We start from the raw sequence: 22,118 nt of genomic DNA, 5'->3' as shown, positions 1-22,118 counted from the left end.
GTGCCGTAAGGTTTGGGGGGGATTGTCCTGATTGTTGTCCGGCTGCCTTCGTCTCCGCCTCCCGGACCTGGCCATGCCCCGAGCCTCGACGCTACTTCCGCGTTTGTGAATTGAAAAGGCCGGCGCGGGAGAGTAGCGGCAGCTCTGCTCAAAGTTGGTTGTTGCGCTATTGATTTGCTTGTGTTCTTTCGATTGATCGTGTATGACAGTTTTTGGTTTTCCGGTTTTCGTCTCTTGCCTTATCCCTCTGTACCTTTGCCTTTGGTTTTGACTGCTTTCTGGTTTGTGATCTATTGCCTTCCTCCTGACTCCTCTCTTGCTTCGCCCCTCGGATACTGTGTTTCGGCTTTGGTGTTCTGTATGTCCGTTTCTGTTAAGTGCGCAGGGAGTGACGGCTGTTTTGTTTTGCGTACGTGTTGCTTATTCTGTGTTTTGGTTAGGGAGTTAGGATTAGTCTGTGTCATTTTCTTTTCATTTAGAATTAGCTTAGTTTGGGACGTGTTCGTTAGTGGGGTTTTGTTTATTGTTTTGGCGGTGTCACTCCCGAAGTCTGTTGCCCTATTGTGTGTGAAAGTCTTTGTGAATAAACATAAAAAAAATACAAAAAAAGATCCCTTTGTGTCCCGTGTTCCCTTTTCCCATACCCTGGTTGTCTCGTTTTCCCCTCTCCTTTCCCTTTACCTTTCTGGCGGTCCTCAACCCTAGACTGAGGATCGTAACACCTCTTTGGTGCAGGCCTCGGTACGGGGTTCGAGGCTGTGGCGCCTGGGGCCTGGCCATCTCTTCGGTGGGTGCCTCCCTGCGCCGGGGTGGCCTGTGTTTCCACCGGGGTGCCGCCGAGGGTGGGGGAGGGGTGGGGTGGGTTTTGGTGCTGGCAGTGCCCTGGAGGCCCCAGGTCCGCTCCTTCCCGCTCGGCGGGGGGGGCTGGGGTGCCTACTAAGGCAGCTGGTTAGCTGGCTTTCTTTTTCCAGGGGGTGAATAATCTGCCCCCTGGCCTTATGAATCCTAGGCCCTCTCCCCCCTCATTCACAACATGCCACGCACACATGTACGACCTCTGGGGGGGGGGGGGGCCTATGCCGTGCATACTACGGTGGGGAGGGCCATTTACGTGGCCTTACTCACTCTGTTGCGCGGCCTTCTGCCTCCCCGTTTTAATTGCACTTTAGTCATCACATACCAGTATACACACGGGGCCTTGGGGGGCGGGGGCACTACTCAGAGGCTGGTGGTATCACTCGCCTCTGTGCTGCTGCCGCCCCCAAATTTTACTCACATCATATACATTGAGGGTCTTGATGGGGAGGAGATGTGGAGGAGAGCTGTTCACAAGCAGCGCTCCTCAACGCTTCCCCCGTCAATTTTAAATTCATCTTAGTTTCTCAACTGTCATACTCACCCTTACACTACATACAGTCTCATACATCACCACACGCCTCCAACACTCTACCTTTCACACAGGTGCATGGGGGAGGAGAGTGGGAGGGTCTTCCTACTCCCCTGCTTCCTGCCGGGGGTGTGGGGGGGGCGCTTGGGTGGTCGCTCGGCTGGTGGCGCCCTGGGGTCGCGGCTGGTTGCATTCTCCCGCACGTCGGAGGGCAGTTCGGAGTAAATGGGCCTATGTCTTTTTGTCTCTGTGTGTGGGTGTCTGTGTATGTTGTGGGGATGTGTGTATGGTGTATGTGCATGGCTGCGAGGTGTGTTTGCGGGGTGTCTGTGTGGATGGTGGCGGCCTGGGTCCGTGCTTGCTGCTCCGTCCTGGGTGCGGTTGGTCTCCTGGGCATGGTTGCTGGCCCCTTTCCACTGGCTGGTGGCCCGGGGGGGGCTCGGGCCTCTCCAGCGTGGGTGAGGCTCTCTACTGGGAGCTGGTCGGCCCCCGGCCGCCTGGGGTCCTAGGGGCCCTGGCCTTAGCTCATACGGGAGTGGCCGCGCCCTCGCATTTGGGAATCCACCTCTGGTTCTTTGGGGCTCATGCCCTTTTGGCTGCGGGGGCTGCGTCTGGGACCTCCCTCCTCCCCCGGCTGGAGTGGAGGCATGGCTGTTATTGGGACGTGGGGCCCGGCTCTTCCGTGCTCTTTGGGTGCTGCGTACGTCCTGGTCCTCCCGGGCCTGTCTCCGCCGACCTCTGGCTCTTGTGGGGTGTGGTTGCGGCGTCCCACCCTTGCTATTTAGTCCATTTCATGTTGAAAACACACGCACACAACACACACACACAACACACGCACACAACACATGCACACAACACACGCACACAACACACGCACCCTAGCCTGCATCTCGCCTACACAATTGAGCACACATGCACTTATACTTGCATGCATCCATCCAAGCACACACTAAGATTTTATATGCTTGTATAGTTGTGTTACTTTCTTCACTTTTTAATTTTGTTTGTTCCTGAATTCATCCATTTCTGGATAATTTCACATTTCTGAATTTATCCACTCTTGACATGTTTCTCACTTATTCCTTTTTTCTTTTTCCTTCTTTTTTCCCTCCTAATCTGTCCCTCCTCTTCGACCAGCTCACCCACTGCAAAATTTTGTATGTGTTCAAAATAAAATAAATAAATAAAATCAAATAAAATAAAATAAAGAAATCGATTAACATGAGGAGTCTATACAGAGTTTATAGAGCCCCTCATGGTAAAGCAAACATGTTTGGCAGAGCAGTGCATTCAGACCTCGATTCTGCTAAAGCTGCCGGACAAGACAAAGGCGAAAAAAAAGAAGAAGGTGGGGGTCAGTGCAGCAGTGGATAGTTCAGGTCCAGAAAGTAAAAATCCAGACCAAGATTTAGTTTCAACCAACCAGCTGAGTACTCTGAGTCTGTGGCACTTTACACAACTAGTTGTTTGAAACAAAATACAGGACTGGATTTTTACTCTCTGGACCTAAACTATCCACTTCTGGATCAGTGTCATTCTTAAAGTCGTGTTTCAACTTCTGGCAAAGTTCTCCCAGGAGCCCATCTCTGTTGTATGTACATTTGACATGTAATTCATTCCTGCCCAGATCCCTGACAAACAGTTGGAGGCAGAGTTACTTACTATCAGAGTATGTGAATTTATACACACACCAGCAGCTGTGACAGAATAAGATATTTCCTGTATACTGCTGCCACATAGTGGACACAAGGAAGACTGCAATCAATTCTAAAATCAGTCAGTCAACATGCTACCGCCACAGACTATTATTGGGAAGTGATAAAACTTCAGGGAACAATATGAATATAAAAATATAGATGTAGTAAGTATATTGTGCAAAATGTATCTTCATCTTAACTACGCTGAATGGTGGAGTGAGAGAGAGTGAGAGCCTGTCCCAGAGTAAGTGATCCTCACCTGGAGGCCCATCAGTGAAGAAGAGGATGAAGAGGAGCATCAGAGGAGCCTGAAGTGTGTATCGCTGACCTCAGATCTGTGGAGACTGACACTCACTTCCTGACTCTCCATAACTTCACTGCCTCCCTTTTTCTGGGTTTTAAATGTTTAAAAATCATCCATCTATCTTTGATAAAAATAAACTGTTTGTGCACTGATACATTTTCTCTCTATTTCTTGTCTGTAATAAGGAAAACAGTTTGATGCTGCTTTTGTCCTGCTCTTACCAGGAATAAATATTTTGATTACATCTAGAATCTTATTTTAGAAACATGATCCATCCATCCATCCATCATCTCCCGCTTAATCCGGGGTCGGGTCGCGGGGGCAGCAGCCTCAGCAGGGAGACCCAGACTTCCCTCTCCCCGGCCACTTCGTCTAGCTCCTCTGGGGGGACCCCGAGGCGTTCCCAGGCCAGCCGAGAGACATAGTCTCTCCAGCGTGTCCTGGGTCTTCCCCGGGGTCTCCTCCCAGTGGGACATGCCCGGAATACCTCCCCAGGGAGGCGTCCCGGAGGCATCCTGATCAGATGCCCGAGCCACCTCATCTGGCTCCTCTCGATGCGGAGGAGCAGCGGCTCTACTCTGAGTCCCTCCCGAATGACTGAGCTCCTCACCCTATCTCTAAGGGAGAGCCCAGCCACCCTGCGGAGGAAACTCATTTCGGCCGCTTGTACCCGCGATCTCGTTCTTTCGGTCACTACCCAAAGCTCATGACCATAGGTGAGGGTAGGAACGTAGATCGACTGGTAAATCGAGAGCTTCGCCTTTTGGCTCAGCTCTCTCTTCACCATGACAGACCGATGCAGCGCCCGCATGACTGCCGACGCCGCACCGATCCGCCTGTCGATCTCCCGCTCCATCGTTCCCCCACTCGTGAACAAGATCCCGAGATACTTAAATTCCTCCACTTGGGGGAGGACCCCATCCCCAACCCGGAGAGAGCACTCTACCCTTTTCCGGCTGAGAACCATGGTCTCGGATTTGGAGGTGCTGATTCTCATCCCAGCCGCTTCGCACTCGGCTGCGAACTGCTCCAGCGAGAGCTGAAGGTCACGGCTCGATGAGGCCAACAGAACCACATCATCCGCAAAAAGCAGAGACCTAATCCTGAGGTCACCGAACCGGACGCCCTCAACGCCCTGGCTGCGCCTAGAAATTCTGTCCATAAAAACTATGAACAGAATCGGTGACAAAGGGCAGCCCTGACGGAGTCCAACCCTCACCAGAAACGAGTCCGACTTATTGCCGCCCATGCGGACCAAACTCTGGCACCGGTCATACAGGGACCGAACCGCCCTTAAAAGGGAGCCCGGTACCCCATACTCCCGGAGCACTCCCCACAGGACCCCACGAGGGACACGGTCGAATGCCTTTTCCAAGTCCACAAAACACATGTAGACTGGTCGGGCAAACTCCCATGAACCCTCCAGAACCCTGCTGAGAGTATAGAGCTGGTCCACTGTTCCACGGCCAGGGCGAAAACCACACTGCTCCTCCTGAATCCGAGGTTCGACAATCCGGCGGACCCTCCTTTCCAGGACCCCCGAATAGACCTTACCAGGGAGGCTGAGGAGTGTGATCCCCCTGTAGTTGGAGCACACCCTCCGGTCCCCCTTCTTAAAGAGGGGGACCACCACCCCGGTCTGCCAGTCCAGAGGTACTGCCCCCGATGTCCACGCGATGCTGCAGATGCGTGTCAACCAGGACAGCCCCGCAGCATCCAGAGCCTTGAGGAACTCTGGGCGAATCTCGTCCACCCCCGGGGCCCGGCCGCCGAGGAGCTTTTTGACCACCTCAGCGACCTCCACCCCCGAGATAGGCGAGTCCACCCCCAAGCCCCCACACTCTGCTTCCATATTGGAAGGCGTGTCGGTGGGATTGAGGAGGTCTTCGAAGTACTCCCTCCACCGACCCAAAACGTCCCGAGCTGAGGTCAGCAGCGCACCATCCCCACCATAAATAGTGTTGATGCTGCACCGCTTTCCCGCCCGGAGCCGCCGGATGGTGGACCAGAATCTCCTCGAAGCCGTCCGGAAGTCGTTCTCCATGGCCTCACCAAACTCCTCCCACACCCGAGTTTTTGCCTCAGCGACCGCCAAAGCCGCATTCCGCTTGGCCTGCCGGTAGCCGTCAGCTGCGTCTGGAGTCCCACAGGCCAGAAAGGCCCGATAAGACTCCTTCTTCAGCTTGACGGCATCCCTTACCACCGGTGTCCACCAGCGGGTTCGGGGATTACCGCCGCGACAGGCACCGACCACCTTGCGGCCGCAGCTCCGGTCAGCCGCCTCCACAATGGAGGCACGGAACATGGCCCATTCGGACTCAATGTCCCCCGCCTCCCCCGGGATATGGGAGAAGTTCTGCTGGAGGTAGGAGTTGAAACTCTCCCTGACAGGGGATTCCGCCAGACGTTCCCAGCAGACCCTCACTATACGCTTGGGCCTGCCAGGCCTGGCCGGCTTCCTCCCCCACCAGCGGAGCCAACCCACCACCAGGTAGTGATCGGTTGACAGCTCCGCCCCTCTCTTCACCCGAGTGTCCAAAACATGCGGCCGCAAGTCCGACGACACGACTACAAAGTCGATCATCGAACTGCGGCCTAGGGTGTCCTGGTGCCAAGTACACATATGGACACCCTTATGCTTGAACATGGTGTTCATTATGGACAGTCCGTGACGAGCACAGAAGTCCAATAACAAAACACCGCTCGGGTTCAGATCGGGGGGGCCGTTCCTCCCAATCACGCCCCTCCAGGTCTCACTGTCGCTGCCCACGTGAGCATTGAAGTCCCCCAGCAGAACAAGGGAGTCCCCAGGAGGAGCGCTCTCCAACACCCCTTCCAAGGACTCCAAAAAGGGTGGGTATTCCGAACTGCTGTTTGGCGCATAAGCGCAAACAACAGTCAGGACCCGTCTCCCCACCCGAAGGCGGAGGGAGGCTACCCTCTCGTCCACTGCGGTAAACCCCAATGTACAGGCGCCCAGCCTGGGGGTAATAAGTATGCCCACGCCCGCTCGGCGCCTCTCCCCGCGGGCAACTCCAGAGTGGAAAAGGGTCCAACCCCCCTCAAGGAGACTGGTTCCAGAGCCCAAGCCGTGCGTCGAGGTGAGTCCGACTATATCTAGCCGGAACTTCACAACCTCGCGCACCAGCTCGGGCTCTTTCCCCATCAGAGAGGTGACATTCCATGTCCCTAGAGCTAGCTTCTGCAGCCGAGGATCGGACCGCCAAGGTCCCCGCCTTTGGCCGCCGCCCAGATCACTTCGCACCCGACCCCTATGGCCCCTCCCATGGGTGGTGAGCCCATTGGAGGGGGGACCCACGTGCCTTGTTCGGGCTGCGCCCAACCAGGCCCCATGGATGTAGGCCTGGCCGCCAGGCGCTCGCCATCGAGCCCCACCCCCAGGCCTGGCTCCAGGGGGGGGCCCCGGTGACCCGCGTCCGGGCAAGGGAAAACGTGGTTCCAATATTTTTCTCATCATAAGGGGTTTTTGAGCCGTGCTTCGTCTGGTTCCTCACCCAGGACCTGTTTGCCTTGGGTGACCCTACCAGGGGCATAAAGCCCCAGACAACATAGCTCCTGGGATCATTGTAACACGCAAACCCCTCCACCACGATAAGGTGTCGGCTCCAGGAGGGGTAGAAACATGATTTCATAGCAAAATTATTGATAGCTGGCCTTCACAGTGAATCATTCATGCTCACAGTTTAAACTACAAACAAATTAATCAAATAAGTCTAGTTCTTTTCTAAACTGTTACTTCCTCATATTGCAAATGAGCAAAGAGCAGTGAAATCAGACTTATTCTGAACAGCAGAAATGTCGTCATACAGGATGTGAGTGTGAGAAACACTGTGTGCCGCATACAGAGGGTCTGACCTCAGGCCTTTGTTTCAGTCTTTATTATGTTTTATACAGTTTTAAAATGTCACTGCAGTAGGTCCTTTTAATATCTGTGGATCAGTACAAATCAAGAAGTCCATTAGGAAGGTGTCTGTATGACAGGGGCGGGGGTGTCCAGAGGGGAAGGGGGGCAAAGTCAGGTGATTCACTTCATCTGGGTCTTATCAGCAGTCCTGTCAGACTGAGTGCTGTTTGTCTTTCTCTCAGCACCACAATGGTGTTTCACACATAATGGGGTCCGTGGGCGTCCTCAGTCATTTTCAGGCTTTCAAAGCTCATCAATCATAAAAAGTCACATGGATCTGACACTCTGACACTGTTATATTCATTTGTTTAAATTCAATGAAAATACTATATATTACAGCTAGTTGGTGGATCCGTCTGCTCTTTATCTGCTCCTCACTGGCATACCTGGGTCTCTCTACAGTGCTTCCCTGAAGCATCAGAACCATTTATAAGGGAATCTATGTGTGGCTGCCCTCTAGTGGATAAACAAAATTCAGCTACTTACATAGTTTGACTGTATTTCCCTCCTAGTTTAGTTTAGTTCCTAATTTAATCTATCTGATGAAGCTGAAGGCAGAGATGGAAATTAGTTTAGTCATGACTTCAGACAAGGGATTCTGTACAATCAGAGATGGAGCTGCTGGTTGGGCTGGTCATCTTTTTCTGACTGATGTAGCTCTGGATGTAAAGTTGCAAACTGCTTAATATGTATCAATCTGTTTTATAATGTTCACACAAAAAAGTGCTTTTAATGTGTTTGCACCTTGTATCTCCCACAATGTGCTTCTGCATTTGATTCCTTCTTGACTTGGAGGTAAAGAGATTTAACTGGATGGATTTTACTTTTGTGAAGCACTATAGTCCAAAGCTGAACTGATTATTCAAAGCTTTCTGGTTTTTAAGTAAAACTACTTCATTTAAATTATCTGTAACCCACTTTGCGCCTTTCTAGACTCAACAAAGCATCATTGCCAACAAAATATGTTACAATTAAATCAGGTAAAGAAGTTTCATTTGGAATTTACTGATCCAGGTTTTCAGAACCATGGACAGCAACTAGATTTACTGTCATTTAATGGGATTGAAAGCAGAAAACACAGGCATGTTTTCATTTGATGTTGTCTTTCTTTTTACTTTTGATATGCCGTCTTCCTCCTTAGTTGATATGTGAGGCTGCTGTCAGCTGAGACAAACTGGTGTGATTTGTGATTGGATTGGATGGTGGTGTGATTGGAGCGATAAGTGGGCGGTCCTGATTTAATGCGTACATCACCCTCTAAAAGAGTCCCTGATTGGTGGGCCCTGACAAGGAGGCGTGACCTAATAACCACAAACCGTTTAAGTTTGTGGAATTTGTTTTTAATAATAACCAATTTCATAAAAATACTAAATGTTTTGTAAAGTATCAATTTATTAATCATGTATTAAAACAAATAATGACCAGTATAAAAGACATATACAAAACTATGCAAAAGTCTTGGGCCGTCAAATAAAATGATGTTCATCTTGGTCTAGAATTATAATATTTTGTCCATCAAAGAGTGGCAGCCCAGTCATTTCAAAATCTCTTCTAAGTCAGTACAGCATTTGCACCAACCATCTAATACACCCATATATTTTTGACTTGACCATTAACACAACTCCTATGGCTAATCAATACATCATTAACATTTGTTTAATAATTAAATTAATTAAGCGAGCTGGTGGTGAAATTTAACAAATACATGGAATGGCTGAGGTGCCCCTGAGGAGAGATTTTGTAACCAAAGCATGGTTCATCTAGTGATCCAACAAGGCATCAGCAACTTTTTGGAGAAAAGGAGAAATTCTTGTTAGTTTTTATTGTGTTACTTTTAATTTGCATATATTTTAATGATAATTGTGTTTTTGTTCTGAGCAAATATACAAAACCCAGATAAATAGCATTAAACATTTTCTTTGATGGCCCAAGACTTTTGCATAGTACCGCATTTTTTCAGAATTAATAGACAATTTAATAAAATCCAGTCTAACCTTCACTAGTTAACTATTATTAAACATTAACCAGCAAGTGGCAGCAAAGCGCTTGTGAATAAGTGGCCAATACGTGGTTGTACAGGTTCCCAACAGATAATCCAACACTGCAGATCAACCTCTCTGTGTTTAACTGACTCTCTTGCTATGACTGTACAGACTTAGCAGGGTCAAGTGAAAGAGGCCTCACTGCAGTTAACATAACCGTGTACCTCGGCCGGTTGGGGAGGTTCTTACCATCTGTCCGCAGGGGGTCCCTGCTTTTGGGGTATCCACTCTGCGGGGGGGGGGGGGGGGGGATCCAATAGAGGAGGAGGAGGGACTCAACCTGGATGTCTTTTGTCTTATGCAGTCTGAGAGTTGACTGAATGCTGGGGCGGGGGTAGTTTTTCCTCTGTGGTGGGGTGTCTTGGGCTCTGTGGGGCCCGCTGATGCCACTGCCTTTGGCCCCGGTCTGGATGGGCCTGGGCCCCCCACCTTGGATGGATTTCGGGGGGGGGGGGGGGGGGGGGGTGCCTATGGGGGTCAGCGGGGGAGCTGGCTCCAGAGGGGGGGGAATTTGGCCCCCCGCCATTCCTTTCCTCCCCATCCCGAAGTGCCTCCCTTCTCCCGCTCCATCACACCACCACACACGTAGGGCTTTGAGGTGCAGGTGCGTTGCTGGGATACAGGGGAAGTATCCCTCCTCTGTCCCCTCACGACCACATGTACCTCATTCATACACTACAACGTAGACACTCTCATTACTTACTCTCTCACAACACATACATTTAGGGCCTTGGGGGTGGGCACACAGAATGGCATCCAGAGGGCGGTCTGTTCATTCAGCCTTACCTCTGGTGCCAGGGCCCACATCTCAATTTTAATCACACATAGACATTGAGGGTTCTGGGGAGGGGCTGAGCTAACACCAGCTGTTGGTCGGCAGGGGATGGTTATCGCTATGCCCTTCACCTGTTTTAAAAGCACTTTAGAACAACACGCACCAACAACACATCTGAGCGGGCGAAGGGGGGCATGGGGTCTTTTCACACCCCCGTTCCCTGTTCGCCATTTGGGGCTGGGGGCTGAGAGGAAGAGCTGTGGCCCCGCCGCCACACTCCCTGCCGGTGGATGGGGCCCCCGGCCGCTGGTGCGTTGGTGGTTCTCGATGTCCAGGGCTGGGTGCTTGGGTGGGTGCTGGCTCACCCTCGGCGGTTGCCTGGCGGGGTCTGGCCCTCCTGGCTCTGTCGGCCCTTGCTGGGGGGTGGGGGGGCCCTTGGATCTCTGGGCCCAGGGCCTGGTCTGTTCTGGTGGGGCCGGCCGCCGGCGGAGCTTGCGGGCTCAGCGCCACGGCCCCCTGGGGCTCCTGCACTGTGGCTGCCGGATGGCCTCCCTCCGGAGCTCTCCTCTGCCCTTTTCTGGGTGAGGGATGCTATTCTCCCTGCGGTGGTCCTCCGGGGGCTCCCATGCCCTGGGGGGCCTCTGGATGTCTGGGGTCCGGGCCTCCTCCGTGTCTGCTTCATGTCCTGAGGGATGGGGCTGTGGCTCCCCACACACACTACTAGACATTTACATGGAGAAACCTTTTGAACACCGGCGCGCTCACAGATACAGGTGTGCACACAGGGGTACAAACAGGTTCTCACAGACACAAACAGGAGTACAAACAGGTTCTCACAGACACACGCAGGTGTACAAACAGGTTCTCACAGATACAAGCAGGTGTACAAACAGGTTCTCACAGATACACGCAGGTGTACAAACAGGTTGTCACAAACACACACTGTCTTTATCGGCTGTTGCTCCTTAACATGCTCATTGTGATTCGTACAGATGTTGGTTGTTGTTTTCTCTCATCAGCAGGTATTGAAGCAGATTATCTGTGGTTTTCTTTCTTCTTAATTGTTTTTCTCTTTTCCCTCCCTCCCTCTCTATTTACCTTCCTCTCCGTTTTCGTCCTTCTGTCCCCCTCTCTCTCCTTCTCCCTCTCTTGAGGAAATAAATAAAAATAAATAGAAATAAAGTAGTCCTCCGCAGAGGGGGGGTGGTGGAGGGAATATATATATATATATATATATATATATATATATATATAAAATATATATATAACCATTTATTTCCAGCTTGTCTGACTCATTCTGCTCCACGAAGGTCATCTCCTCTGCCAGCTTCCTCTAACACAGGGAGACCCTCTGCTTCTCTCTGATTGGTTCCCGCTTTCTACAGGAGGTCCAGTGCAGCTGAATGGTGATGATGGTGCAAATCAGATAAAACACACCAGTCCCAGCTTTCAGTACAGCATCCAGAACCTGCTCCCACCTGTCAGACATCAGTGTGTCTGTCAGTCACACGTATCACAATTAAACCTGAAGAACAGAAGAGTGAATCTATTCTGACTGAAGTAAAACCATCTTGATGATCAACAGCAGCACCGATAAGCCCAGTCTTACATGCAGAGCCAGCTGGACCAAAGAGCTGAATAAGAGGGTGGATTTGAACAGTAAAGTCTTACGTGCTTTATAGCAACACGGTACAGCCATCTGTACTACTGTATTACACAGGTTACATGTGAGGAACAGGAGACATTAACAAAGAGCATGAAAATAGCTAGAGATTATCACACAACATGTTACACTATTTTGTAAAAACAGGCCTGCAGTCGTTCCCCAGCAGCATAGGGCACAAGGCAAGGGCTCACCCTGGATGGGATGGGATCTCAAGTTTATTATTAATAAAATAAAATAAAAAATAATATCTTTTTCTCTTAAAATTAAAATGACAGTTTCCCATTACTGTGTGATCAGGTAAATGCTGCTAGCTGGATCCCCACACTACTGTAAATGCTGCTGAATGCTTACCTCAGTTTTTCATTATCCCCTCCTTCTTCATCATGTGCAGAGAAAAGGAGAGCAGTGGAAACAGGAGAAAGGATCGTTAATAAAAAGCAGTGCTCTGTTAGTCAATAAAGACTAAGAAAAGGTCACTCTTGAAACTGAAATATAAATTATGAAAGGTATTCTACAGAGAAAATGATTAGATGGAGAACAATGAATTAGTGTCATGACCAAAGTATTCACATCCCACGGCACTGATAGTGAACAGGTGAGATAAATGATTTTATTAACATATTATAATGTATTTATTGTAGCAGGGTGGCACGGTGGTGCAGTGGTTTGCAATGTCACCTCACACCTCTGGCACGTGTGCTCAAGTCTCTACCAGAGTTCTGTGTGTGTGGAGTTTGCATGTTCTCCCCGTGTCATTGTGGGGTTTCCTCCAGGTACTCTGATTTCCCCCCACAGTCCAAAAACATGCTGAGGCTAATTGGAGTTGTCAAATTGCCGGTAGGTGTGCTTGTGCGAGAGAATGGAGTGTGAGTGTGTCCTGCAATGGGTTGGCACCCTGTCATGGAACATACCCTGCCTTGCGCCCATAGGGACCCTGAATTAGACAAGCAGTTTCAGACAATGGATGGATGCAGCACTGGAACAGATATTACAGAGTACAACTGTAACACTGGCCTACGCTGCAATGAAAAACCACCTACAGACATGTTAGTCAGTCTTCACACAATTAGACTGATCATAAACTAGAAGACACACATTCTATATTAGAGACACCAATTAGGCTGACTGTGTGTTTTTGGATTGTTGGAGGAAACCCACACGGCATGTAGAGAACATGCAAACTCCACACAGAAAGAGCAGAAGCCAGATTCAAACCCCTGAACATGGAGGTGTGAAGCAACAGCGCCACCTACTGGACCACCGTGCCACTGTCATTGAAACAATAATCCCAATAAATAATTGTTTCACAACAGCTGATAAATATCCTCACAAAGAAGCACAAACCCCTTTGTGAGTGAAACTGCTGGGTTTCAAAAATAAAATAAAATTAGTATTTATCTATTTATATTCAAGCACAAAGGATTCACAGGCAGATTTAAATCAATTACTTACGTTTGACAGTTATATGAACTGGAATCTGCAGGTTTCCAGCAGCACACCAATGCCAGCCAGTGTCCTTCCTCTCCAGCCCACTCATTGTCACAATGAAGGTTTTATTTTCTGTGTCATCCCTGATCAGGACAGGCCTCCCATGCAAACTCACTGATCTCTCTGATGCACAGGAGCCCCCAATCTTACACCACATCCTTTGTCTTTTGTTGTTTCCATAGTAACACTGTCTCCATCCACACCCGTCACCTCCTGTTTGTCCACTGACAGCCCTGGAGGACTTCAACACACAGGTAAAACACTCAAAGACTTGCACAGCAATGAAATGTTTTATGAATGTCAGCCCATTACAACATACATACTGTATGTAAATGTTTGGCCAATAAACTGACATTTTTTAACATATTGCTTATCATATTTAACCTCATGAAGTCGCCCGATTTAGCTGACACTGTTACTTCTTCCAAGTCTCGTTTATCATATTGAATTAAATTAAAATGCAGATTTTTAAAATATTAAAACATTTTTCCATCAGTGTTTGTGTTAAGGTCCTTCCTTTTTGACTCAGTGACATGTTACATACTGTGCATCTCATTGGCTACAGTCTGCAGTACAGACATCTTACCATCAGTGACTGACAGATTAACCTGATCAGAGAGGCTCCACTGATCTTCACACCACACCAGTACCGATCGGAGTCCTCAGCTGTCAGATTGTTGATGGTCACAGTGAAGACTCGCTGGTCAGGATCATCTCTGACTCACACTTTACCCTCCTGTGGAGAGTCAGTGTGTACTATGGGAGTACATGACCTCACATTATACCCTCTGCACCAGTATTTCACATGAGTTTTATATCTGTCACCATAGGAACATGGGATTGTTACAGATCATCTTCTCTGTACACAGGCCCATTTCACTGTAGACACACTGTCAGCACCTGTGGGGAAAATAATTAACTGAATAAGGATTTTCCATCTTATGACATCTCTAAGTAATTATGCTTGGTTTGTGTAATACTTAGATTAGGTCATGTGTAATTAACAGAACAGTGATGATGTATAAAAGTCAAAGACCATCATTTTACTATAAGAACAAGGAAAACAAAACTAGTGTCTGATCTTGGGAAGGGCTTCAGCAGGATGTGGGATCGGGAATCTGAGCCTGGCAGTGTTTTCTAGGGTCTGAGAGGAAAATCAGGACCTTAAATCCCTAGTAAAAGGCCTAGATGAGGTGAATGAATGGGCTTGTCACTGTGTGGGATGGCCACACCCCTTCAGTACTATGGCCTTACTTGTAAACATATCCAGTCCTGTGATACAGGCCCCTCTATACATGCTTCCTTTGGGCTCTATTTGTGAACGTTATTATGTAAAATATCATTGCTATGCTGGTGATACGCAGCTCTATCTGCCATTAAAACCTGGTGACTGCTGCTCTCTGGTGGCCCTTTCTAACTGTCTGGAGGATATTAAGAACAGGACAGCAATGACTTTCGTCCAGATTAATGAAAACAAGACAGAGGTAATGAGTTTTGGTCACTGTTCATGATCTCAGAGAACAATTAGGGCCTCATTCAGAAAACTTCCAGTCACATACTAAAAATCTTGGTGTCATCTTTGATTCATCACTGAGTTTGATAAACAAATAAATGCTGTTGTGAAGGGGTGTTTCTGTCAGCTGAGTTCAATAGCCTGGCTTAAACCACACCTTTCAGCCAAAGACCTGGAGAGTTACTCCTGCTTTTATCCTGATTGGGTTACTGCCGTTCTCTGTACCCAGGTTTACCAGAAGCATCTTTATTCTGACTACACCTTGTTCAAAACGGTGCTACCAGGCTCTCAACAAAAAATAGACACCAAATTTCCCCTGTGTTGGCTGCATTGCATTGGCTACCTGTTAAGTTTTGAGAATTTCTGAGAATACAGTTTAAAGATTTCTTATTTCTTTCTAAGGCGATACATGGCATAGGTCCCCAGTCCGTCTCGGAGCTAATTCAGCCTTACACCGCTTCTTATTAGATGCATCTCTGTACTGACCCTGCACACACAGGAACACATTTTATTTATCTATTTAATCTGACTATTCTGCTTTGCACATCATGTATTTAACATTTATAGTGATTTTATATTTATTACTAGATTATTGTATAACTTTTGCACTGTTTTTTGAACTTGGTTGTTGCTTAGTCTTGTTTTTCCATGGAGCACCATTATACCAAAAATAATTCCTTGTAGGGTCAACCTACTTGGCAATAAACCACAGTCTGATTCTGATTATTTTTTGTGTAACATTGGCCAATGTCTCTACTTTTACTATATATTTATATTATTTTGACCTACAGCACTTTGGCACAACATAGATTGTTTTTAAATGTGCTATAGAAATAAAAATAATTCAACTTGATATAGAAACGTATTTCAAGTCATCCATCTTGCCGAGATGGGGGTTGCGCTGTGACCCCTGGTGGACAAATTATGCAGCAACAGTACTCATATCATGGTTGAAAGTTCTGTCTTCAGTCTCTCTGTTTCTTTTTAGTTATCATTAATTGGCCATTATAAACCAAATGCTGATAGCGATTTATCACAGACTCCTGCATTAATGAATTAAAATATTCATGATGAATAAAGAAGATGAATTGGCGCTAATGTGTATTTTTACTGTGTTATTGATGAGATAAATATTACAGTACACGGATCGCTCTGGTGTCTCAGAAATTGTCTCCATTTTTTCATACCAATTTATCATTAGTACAGTAGTGCTTGCAGTTCACAAATGCTTTGGCCTATAAACAATTTGGTTCACAAAAACAAAATTTGGTCAATGAACAAACTCGACCAGATTCCTTTTTTTATACTAGTGTAACACCGGCGGGGCGCATATCCCAGCATGCCCCGCGTACAATTGTAAATAGAAGGACCACGACAGGCACCCAACAAGCACCGAACCCAAATACACAGATGGGAAACACAATGTTGTCAGAAGCTGAACTGCGAAATGCAGATGCAGTGAGAGATTTACACACACTAAATACACGTTAGGATCGGACAGGGTATACACACAAGACATGGGCAAAGTGTAAAGTGAGGTAGACCTTCATGGGTCAGTCCATTGCAGGGCAATGGAAGCTGGAGAAATGCCATGTGAACAGCAGAAATGTGGTCATACAGGATGTGAGGGTGAGACTGTGTGCTGTATACAGAGGGTCTGACCTCACGGCTTTGTTTCAGTCTTTAGTATTGTGATGACATTGTGATAGCCCAGTGATAACTATACTGGATGGGTGGTACCCCTTTAAAGACACTTCCGGCATGTAAATGGAGAACGAAATTATAGTTATACCGAATCTCCTACACACAATACCAAGGTTACCAACTTTGCTCAAATATGCAGATCAATCAAATATTTTGCAGATCAAATATGATGCTAAGTTAGTACTAAGTTAAAATATGTTCCGGACTTGTAACATGCACCCATGATTTGGAACAGTCAGCAGGCTGTCTCTGGCCACGCCCCCTACACTCCGGTCCGGCCCCTGGCTTTTCCTGAATTCTGATTTCTTTACATAAACATTGACTTCATTGATATTGTTATTGATTTATCGACAGACCATCATACGTTTTAGACGTTATAATAACAACACTCTATTGATCCCCAAAGAGAGAAATTCTCTCCTTGCCTGCCCCCTCTTACTGTCCATGATACACAAGCACATATGTAGAAAAACGTCAGCTTGGGAGCCAAGGCTGGACTTAACCTACTCCTTCCAGTCCAACTGGAAACTGCCCCATGGCCGAGCGGTCTAAAGCCTCCTGCGCAGCGAAAATGGCCTTTCAAAGTAAGGGGTGTTCTGTTCTCCGAAGTAAGGCGTGGGTTCGAATCCAACTTCCGACAAAAGTTCTTCAATCGCTACAGCAGAATTTGAGCCACTGATCGGCTTTAATTGCTTTGTTTTATTTTTGCGTTTCAGGCAAAACTACATAACACTTAAAGACACTACGGGCATGTAAATGGAGAACGAAATTATAGTTATACCGAATCTCCTACACACAATACCAAGGTTACCAACTTTGCTCAGCTGACCGGAGTCAGACGTTCAATTCCCGTAAGATTTCTTTGCGCCAGCCTGAGAGTATGACAAACACGTCACACCAGATGCATGAGAGATGGAAACCTGGGATATTCAGTCGAATCAGATCAAATATGATGCTAAGTTAGTACTAAGTTAAAATATGTTCCGGACTTGTAACATGCACCCATGATTTGGAACAGTCAGCAGGCTGTCTCTGGCCACGCCCCCTACACTCCGGTCCGGCCCCTGGCTTTTCCTGAATTCTGATTTCTTTACATAAACATTGACTTCATTGATATTGTTATTGATTTATCGACAGACCATCATACGTTTTAGACGTTATAATAACAACACTCTATTGATCCCCAAAGAGAGAAATTCTCTCCTTGCCTGCCCCCTCTTACTGTCCATGATACACAAGCACATATGTAGAAAAACGTCAGCTTGGGAGCCAAGGCTGGACTTAACCTACTCCTTCCAGTCCAACTGGAAACTGCCCCATGGCCGAGCGGTCTAAAGCCTCCTGCGCAGCGAAAATGGCCTTTCAAAGTAAGGGGTGTTCTGTTCTCCGAAGTAAGGCGTGGGTTCGAATCCAACTTCCGACAAAAGTTCTTCAATCGCTACAGCAGAATTTGAGCCACTGATCGGCTTTAATTGCTTTGTTTTATTTTTGCGTTTCAGGCAAAACTACATAACACTTAAAGACACTACGGGCATGTAAATGGAGAACGAAATTATAGTTATACCGAATCTCCTACACACAATACCAAGGTTACCAACTTTGCTCAGCTGACCGGAGTCAGACGTTCAATTCCCGTAAGATTTCTTTGCGCCAGCCTGAGAGTATGACAAACACGTCACACCAGATGCATGAGAGATGGAAACCTGGGATATTCAGTCGAATCAGATCAAATATGATGCTAAGTTAGTACTAAGTTAAAATATGTTCCGGACTTGTAACATGCACCCATGATTTGGAACAGTCAGCAGCATACCTGTCAAGGTTTGGATTTGAAAATAAAGGAAATTTTCCGGCACCCGCCGAGAGCCATCCCACCACCGCAACCAGGCTCCAGTATCCCTTACATTTTAAGACAGGTGTACAAGAAATATAAAATAACCATTTGTCATTTACATTTTATTTTCATTGCGCATTTTCTACTAATTTTTCATGTTCACTCATGCGGCTCTCTGTCATTCACTAATGACTTGGATTTTTCATGCCGACTGACATCGTTCCTTCCCCGTGGGAGACACTAAAATCGCATTTACAAATCTTACAGAACGCGTGACTGTGCCCCATCCTGCTCCTCTTTAGGAAAGTAAATTCGTCGTCCCATTTTCCGATGTATTTACATGACTTCTTTGTTTCTTGGCAGGGACGCCTTCTCCTTCTACACATCCATCCATCCATCCATCTCTCTCCTTTCTCCTTCCCGCTGTTGGCACTAATCTCGCGATAACTGCCACCCAGGCTATGCAGGTGGCAGTTCTCGCGAGGCTACTGACAGTTCAGTTTGGAGAGGCAGAAGAATTTTTAAATATATATATATATATTATTATACGGGAGATTTACGGGAAAATACTAATACGGGAGGACGGCGGGAAAGAGAAGTAAAATACGGTAGTTTCCCGGCCAAAACGGGAGACTTGACAGCTATGGTCAGCAGGCAGTCTCTGGCCACGCCCCCTACAGTCGGTCCGGCCCCTGGCTTTACCAGCGTGTTCGCGAAAACGACTTCATTTATTTTCTTATTGATTCATCGACAGACCATCATACTTTTTAGACGTTATAATAATAACACTCTATTGATCCCCAAAGAGAGAAATTCTCTCCTTGCCTGCCCCCTCTTACTGTCCATGATACACAAGCACATATGTAGAAAAACGTCAGCTTGGAGGCCAAGGCTGGACTTAACCTACTCCTTACGGTTTAACGGGAAACTGCCGCATGGCCGAGCGGTCTCAGACACCACGCACGACGTAACTGGCCTTCCGACGCAAGGGATATTCTGTTCTCCGAAGTAAGCCGTGGGTTCGAATCCCACTTCCGACAAAAGTTCTTCAATCACCACAGCAGCATTTGAGCAACTGATTGGCTTTAATTGCTTTGTTTTATTGTTGCGTTTCAGGCAAAACTGCATAACACTTAAAGACACTTCGGGCATGCAAATGGAGAACGAAATTATAGTTATACCGAATCTCCTACACACAATACCAAGGTTACCAACTTTGCTCAGCTGACCGGAGTGAGACGTTCAATTCGCCACAAGTCTGCACACCCAGATAACACGCATATAAAACGTATGCAACAGTTGTGTTACCTTTTAAATAGTCTGTAGGTTTTGCAAACTACTCTAACGCCTTTGGTGTCGCTGATTTTACGTTTATACTAGTGTAAAATAGACTTGCCGTAAGATTTCTTTGCGCCAGCCTGAGAGTCTGAAAACACCTCACACCAGATGCATGAGAGATGGAAACCTGGAATATTCAGTCGAATCAGATCAAATATGATGCTAAGTTAGTACTAAGTTAAAATATGTTCCGCACTTGTAACATGCACCCATGATTTGGAACAGTCAGCAGGGGGGGGGGAGGGATTATCTGCTCCCTGCATTTAAAAGTGCATAACAGAATTACATGACAGTGAGCGCAGGGGCAGGTAGACATTATTTCAACAAGCAGAAAACTATCAGAGGAAGCAGTTCATAATGAACATCATACAGAATACAGGAAGTCCCCAGAATAGAAGATCCATCCTAAGTCAGTCTTTAAATTCCCAAGTCAAAAATTTATTTAAAAGGCCAAGTCAAATTTATTGGTGTGAGAAGAGTAATACTACAGAACATTATAGTACAGTAATATTAAAAATAACTGCATACAGTACTGTACCTCAAGCCCACGAAAGAATAAAGCAGGGTGATGTTTTCATGAGCATCATAAAGTAATGCATATGTTTGATATTAAAAATAGTTTTAAACTAAATTAGTATGATAGGATCTATGGCCATCTGCTTTTAAATGCAAAATATCTTAGCTACATCAAGTCAGTCGAATATTCTTAACCAGCAGACTGTCTGTACATATGCAGATGGCTCCCTGCTGCCACCTGTAGGGCATCCACGGGCATATTTTCTTAAAAACCAGCCAGCCAGTTTATAAAAGGAACTCAGTGGCAGACTGCTTAGTGAACTGCTGTGATCTTCAGTTCAATTACATGAATATATAATTGAGCTGCATGACATTTCTTTAAGAATCTAAAAAAAGACATACTTTTGCAATGGTGTACAATGCAGATATTACCTAAATTGTTAAATTTTGACCAACAATACACAAGGTTAAAGAAACAGCAGTAACAACCCCACGTATGAGTGTCTAATATGGGCAAATAACGTCACAGGTTTTAAAGATTCTGCAGCAAATTGTGATTCAATTTAAAAGTACAATAAACAAAGTTTCATGATGGAAAAAAAACAAAGAAATAGCCATGGGTTTCTAAATACAATAACATTTTAATATTTAAAATTTGCACAAAAAAAAAACCCTAAAAAACTGTCCATTTCCTATGACATGTTTTTCCCCCAGTTACAACACTCCCAATGTTGTGTAAATTACTGTACATCATACTCTTCAAAGCAATATATGCACAAGTACCACACAACTAAATATACTGCAGAAATCAGGCATAAGAGAGACAACTTGTGGCAGTCAACGGCAGACATCAGGTGGGTCACATGACACTCAGTCATCAACAATGTCCAGAAGGCAGCTTAGCTTCAGCTCACATGCGAGCTCCTCCTCCCGGCTTGCAGAGATCAGCTGCTCCAGCTCCTGTAGACGCCTCGCCATAGAACTGGCAGCTCCCCTGGCCTGGTCACTGCGGACACTGCGCTCCTTCTGCTACAAAAATGGGCACAGAAACAGTCTCAACTGATGAGCACAGGGTACTTGGGGTCTTAAAATGTGAGCAACTGTGTAGCACAGGGTCAATACCAGGGCAAGTGCAGGTGGGGCAGCCATCTTTGGGGAGGGCACTACGATCTCCGGTACAGACAGTAACAAAGAAGGCAAGAAAAGTGGTGAGGAGGAAGAGGAAGGGCCCAGGGACTCGACGTCAAGCCAGGTACGCAGCTGGTCCTCGAACCTGCAGATCCAAGTCAAACAGGAAATGGCTCAATGTTTATGCCACAACTCACATGAGAGAGTACACGTGTGTAGCATGTCTGATCTCTGTCAGACCTGCGGCTCTGTTCTTTCTCCTCCTCAATGCGAGCCAGGAGGTCCTGGGGGCTGGAGGCAGCATCCAAAACAGGGGCAACACCGGATCCGGACTCAGGGTCCTCAACCATGCTGTGAAACAGCTTCTGTTGAAGACGTGGCCTGGCCAGTCGAGGATGAGGCCACATGCTCTGGTGACACCTGCAATGGCAGAGACTTTGGATAAGAAGCCAGTATTGTACACCACTCTTGGGGATATGAGCAAGACTGGAAGCTGATGGCTTTCCCTCTTCTTCCATTTAATAGTAAATAATATTCATTAAATCTGCAGGTCACTGTTAACAGTCTATCTGGAATGTGTTAGATTTACATGGCTGGCTGGCTCTTACCCTGCCTTCCCCTGCTGCTTGTCCCTGTGCGTCTGCTTTACGGCATCCACCCAGCAGGACGGCGGTATGAAGCCCTGCAGCCCATCGCTCAGGAAATACACCGAGATTTCTCCGTCGTCACTGATGACATCTGAAGATGGTGGGATAGGTTCACACCTGCATGGCATCCCCAGTAGGCCCCCCCAAACGTCAG

General features: G+C 47.1%; 1 protein-coding gene across 1 annotated transcript in view; it reads right to left on the bottom strand.

The window, feature by feature from the left end:
- Positions 1-22,118, bottom strand: part of LOC125727578 (germinal-center associated nuclear protein-like) — a gene marked incomplete at its 5' end in the record, with an annotated part of 75,050 nt that overhangs the window by 45,453 nt on the left and 7,479 nt on the right. The window contains 3 exons of the mRNA XM_049004402.1: positions 21,312-21,462; positions 21,558-21,737; positions 21,926-22,055. Of these exons, the coding sequence (XP_048860359.1) occupies positions 21,312-21,462; positions 21,558-21,737; positions 21,926-22,055 (461 nt within the window). The remainder of the gene's footprint in view (positions 1-21,311; positions 21,463-21,557; positions 21,738-21,925; positions 22,056-22,118) is intronic.

The sequence above is a fragment of the Brienomyrus brachyistius genome, unplaced genomic scaffold (genome assembly GCF_023856365.1).
Source record: "Brienomyrus brachyistius isolate T26 unplaced genomic scaffold, BBRACH_0.4 scaffold103, whole genome shotgun sequence".
Taxonomy (NCBI): domain Eukaryota; kingdom Metazoa; phylum Chordata; class Actinopteri; order Osteoglossiformes; family Mormyridae; genus Brienomyrus; species Brienomyrus brachyistius.
This window is presented reverse-complemented; position numbering and strand designations above follow the sequence as displayed.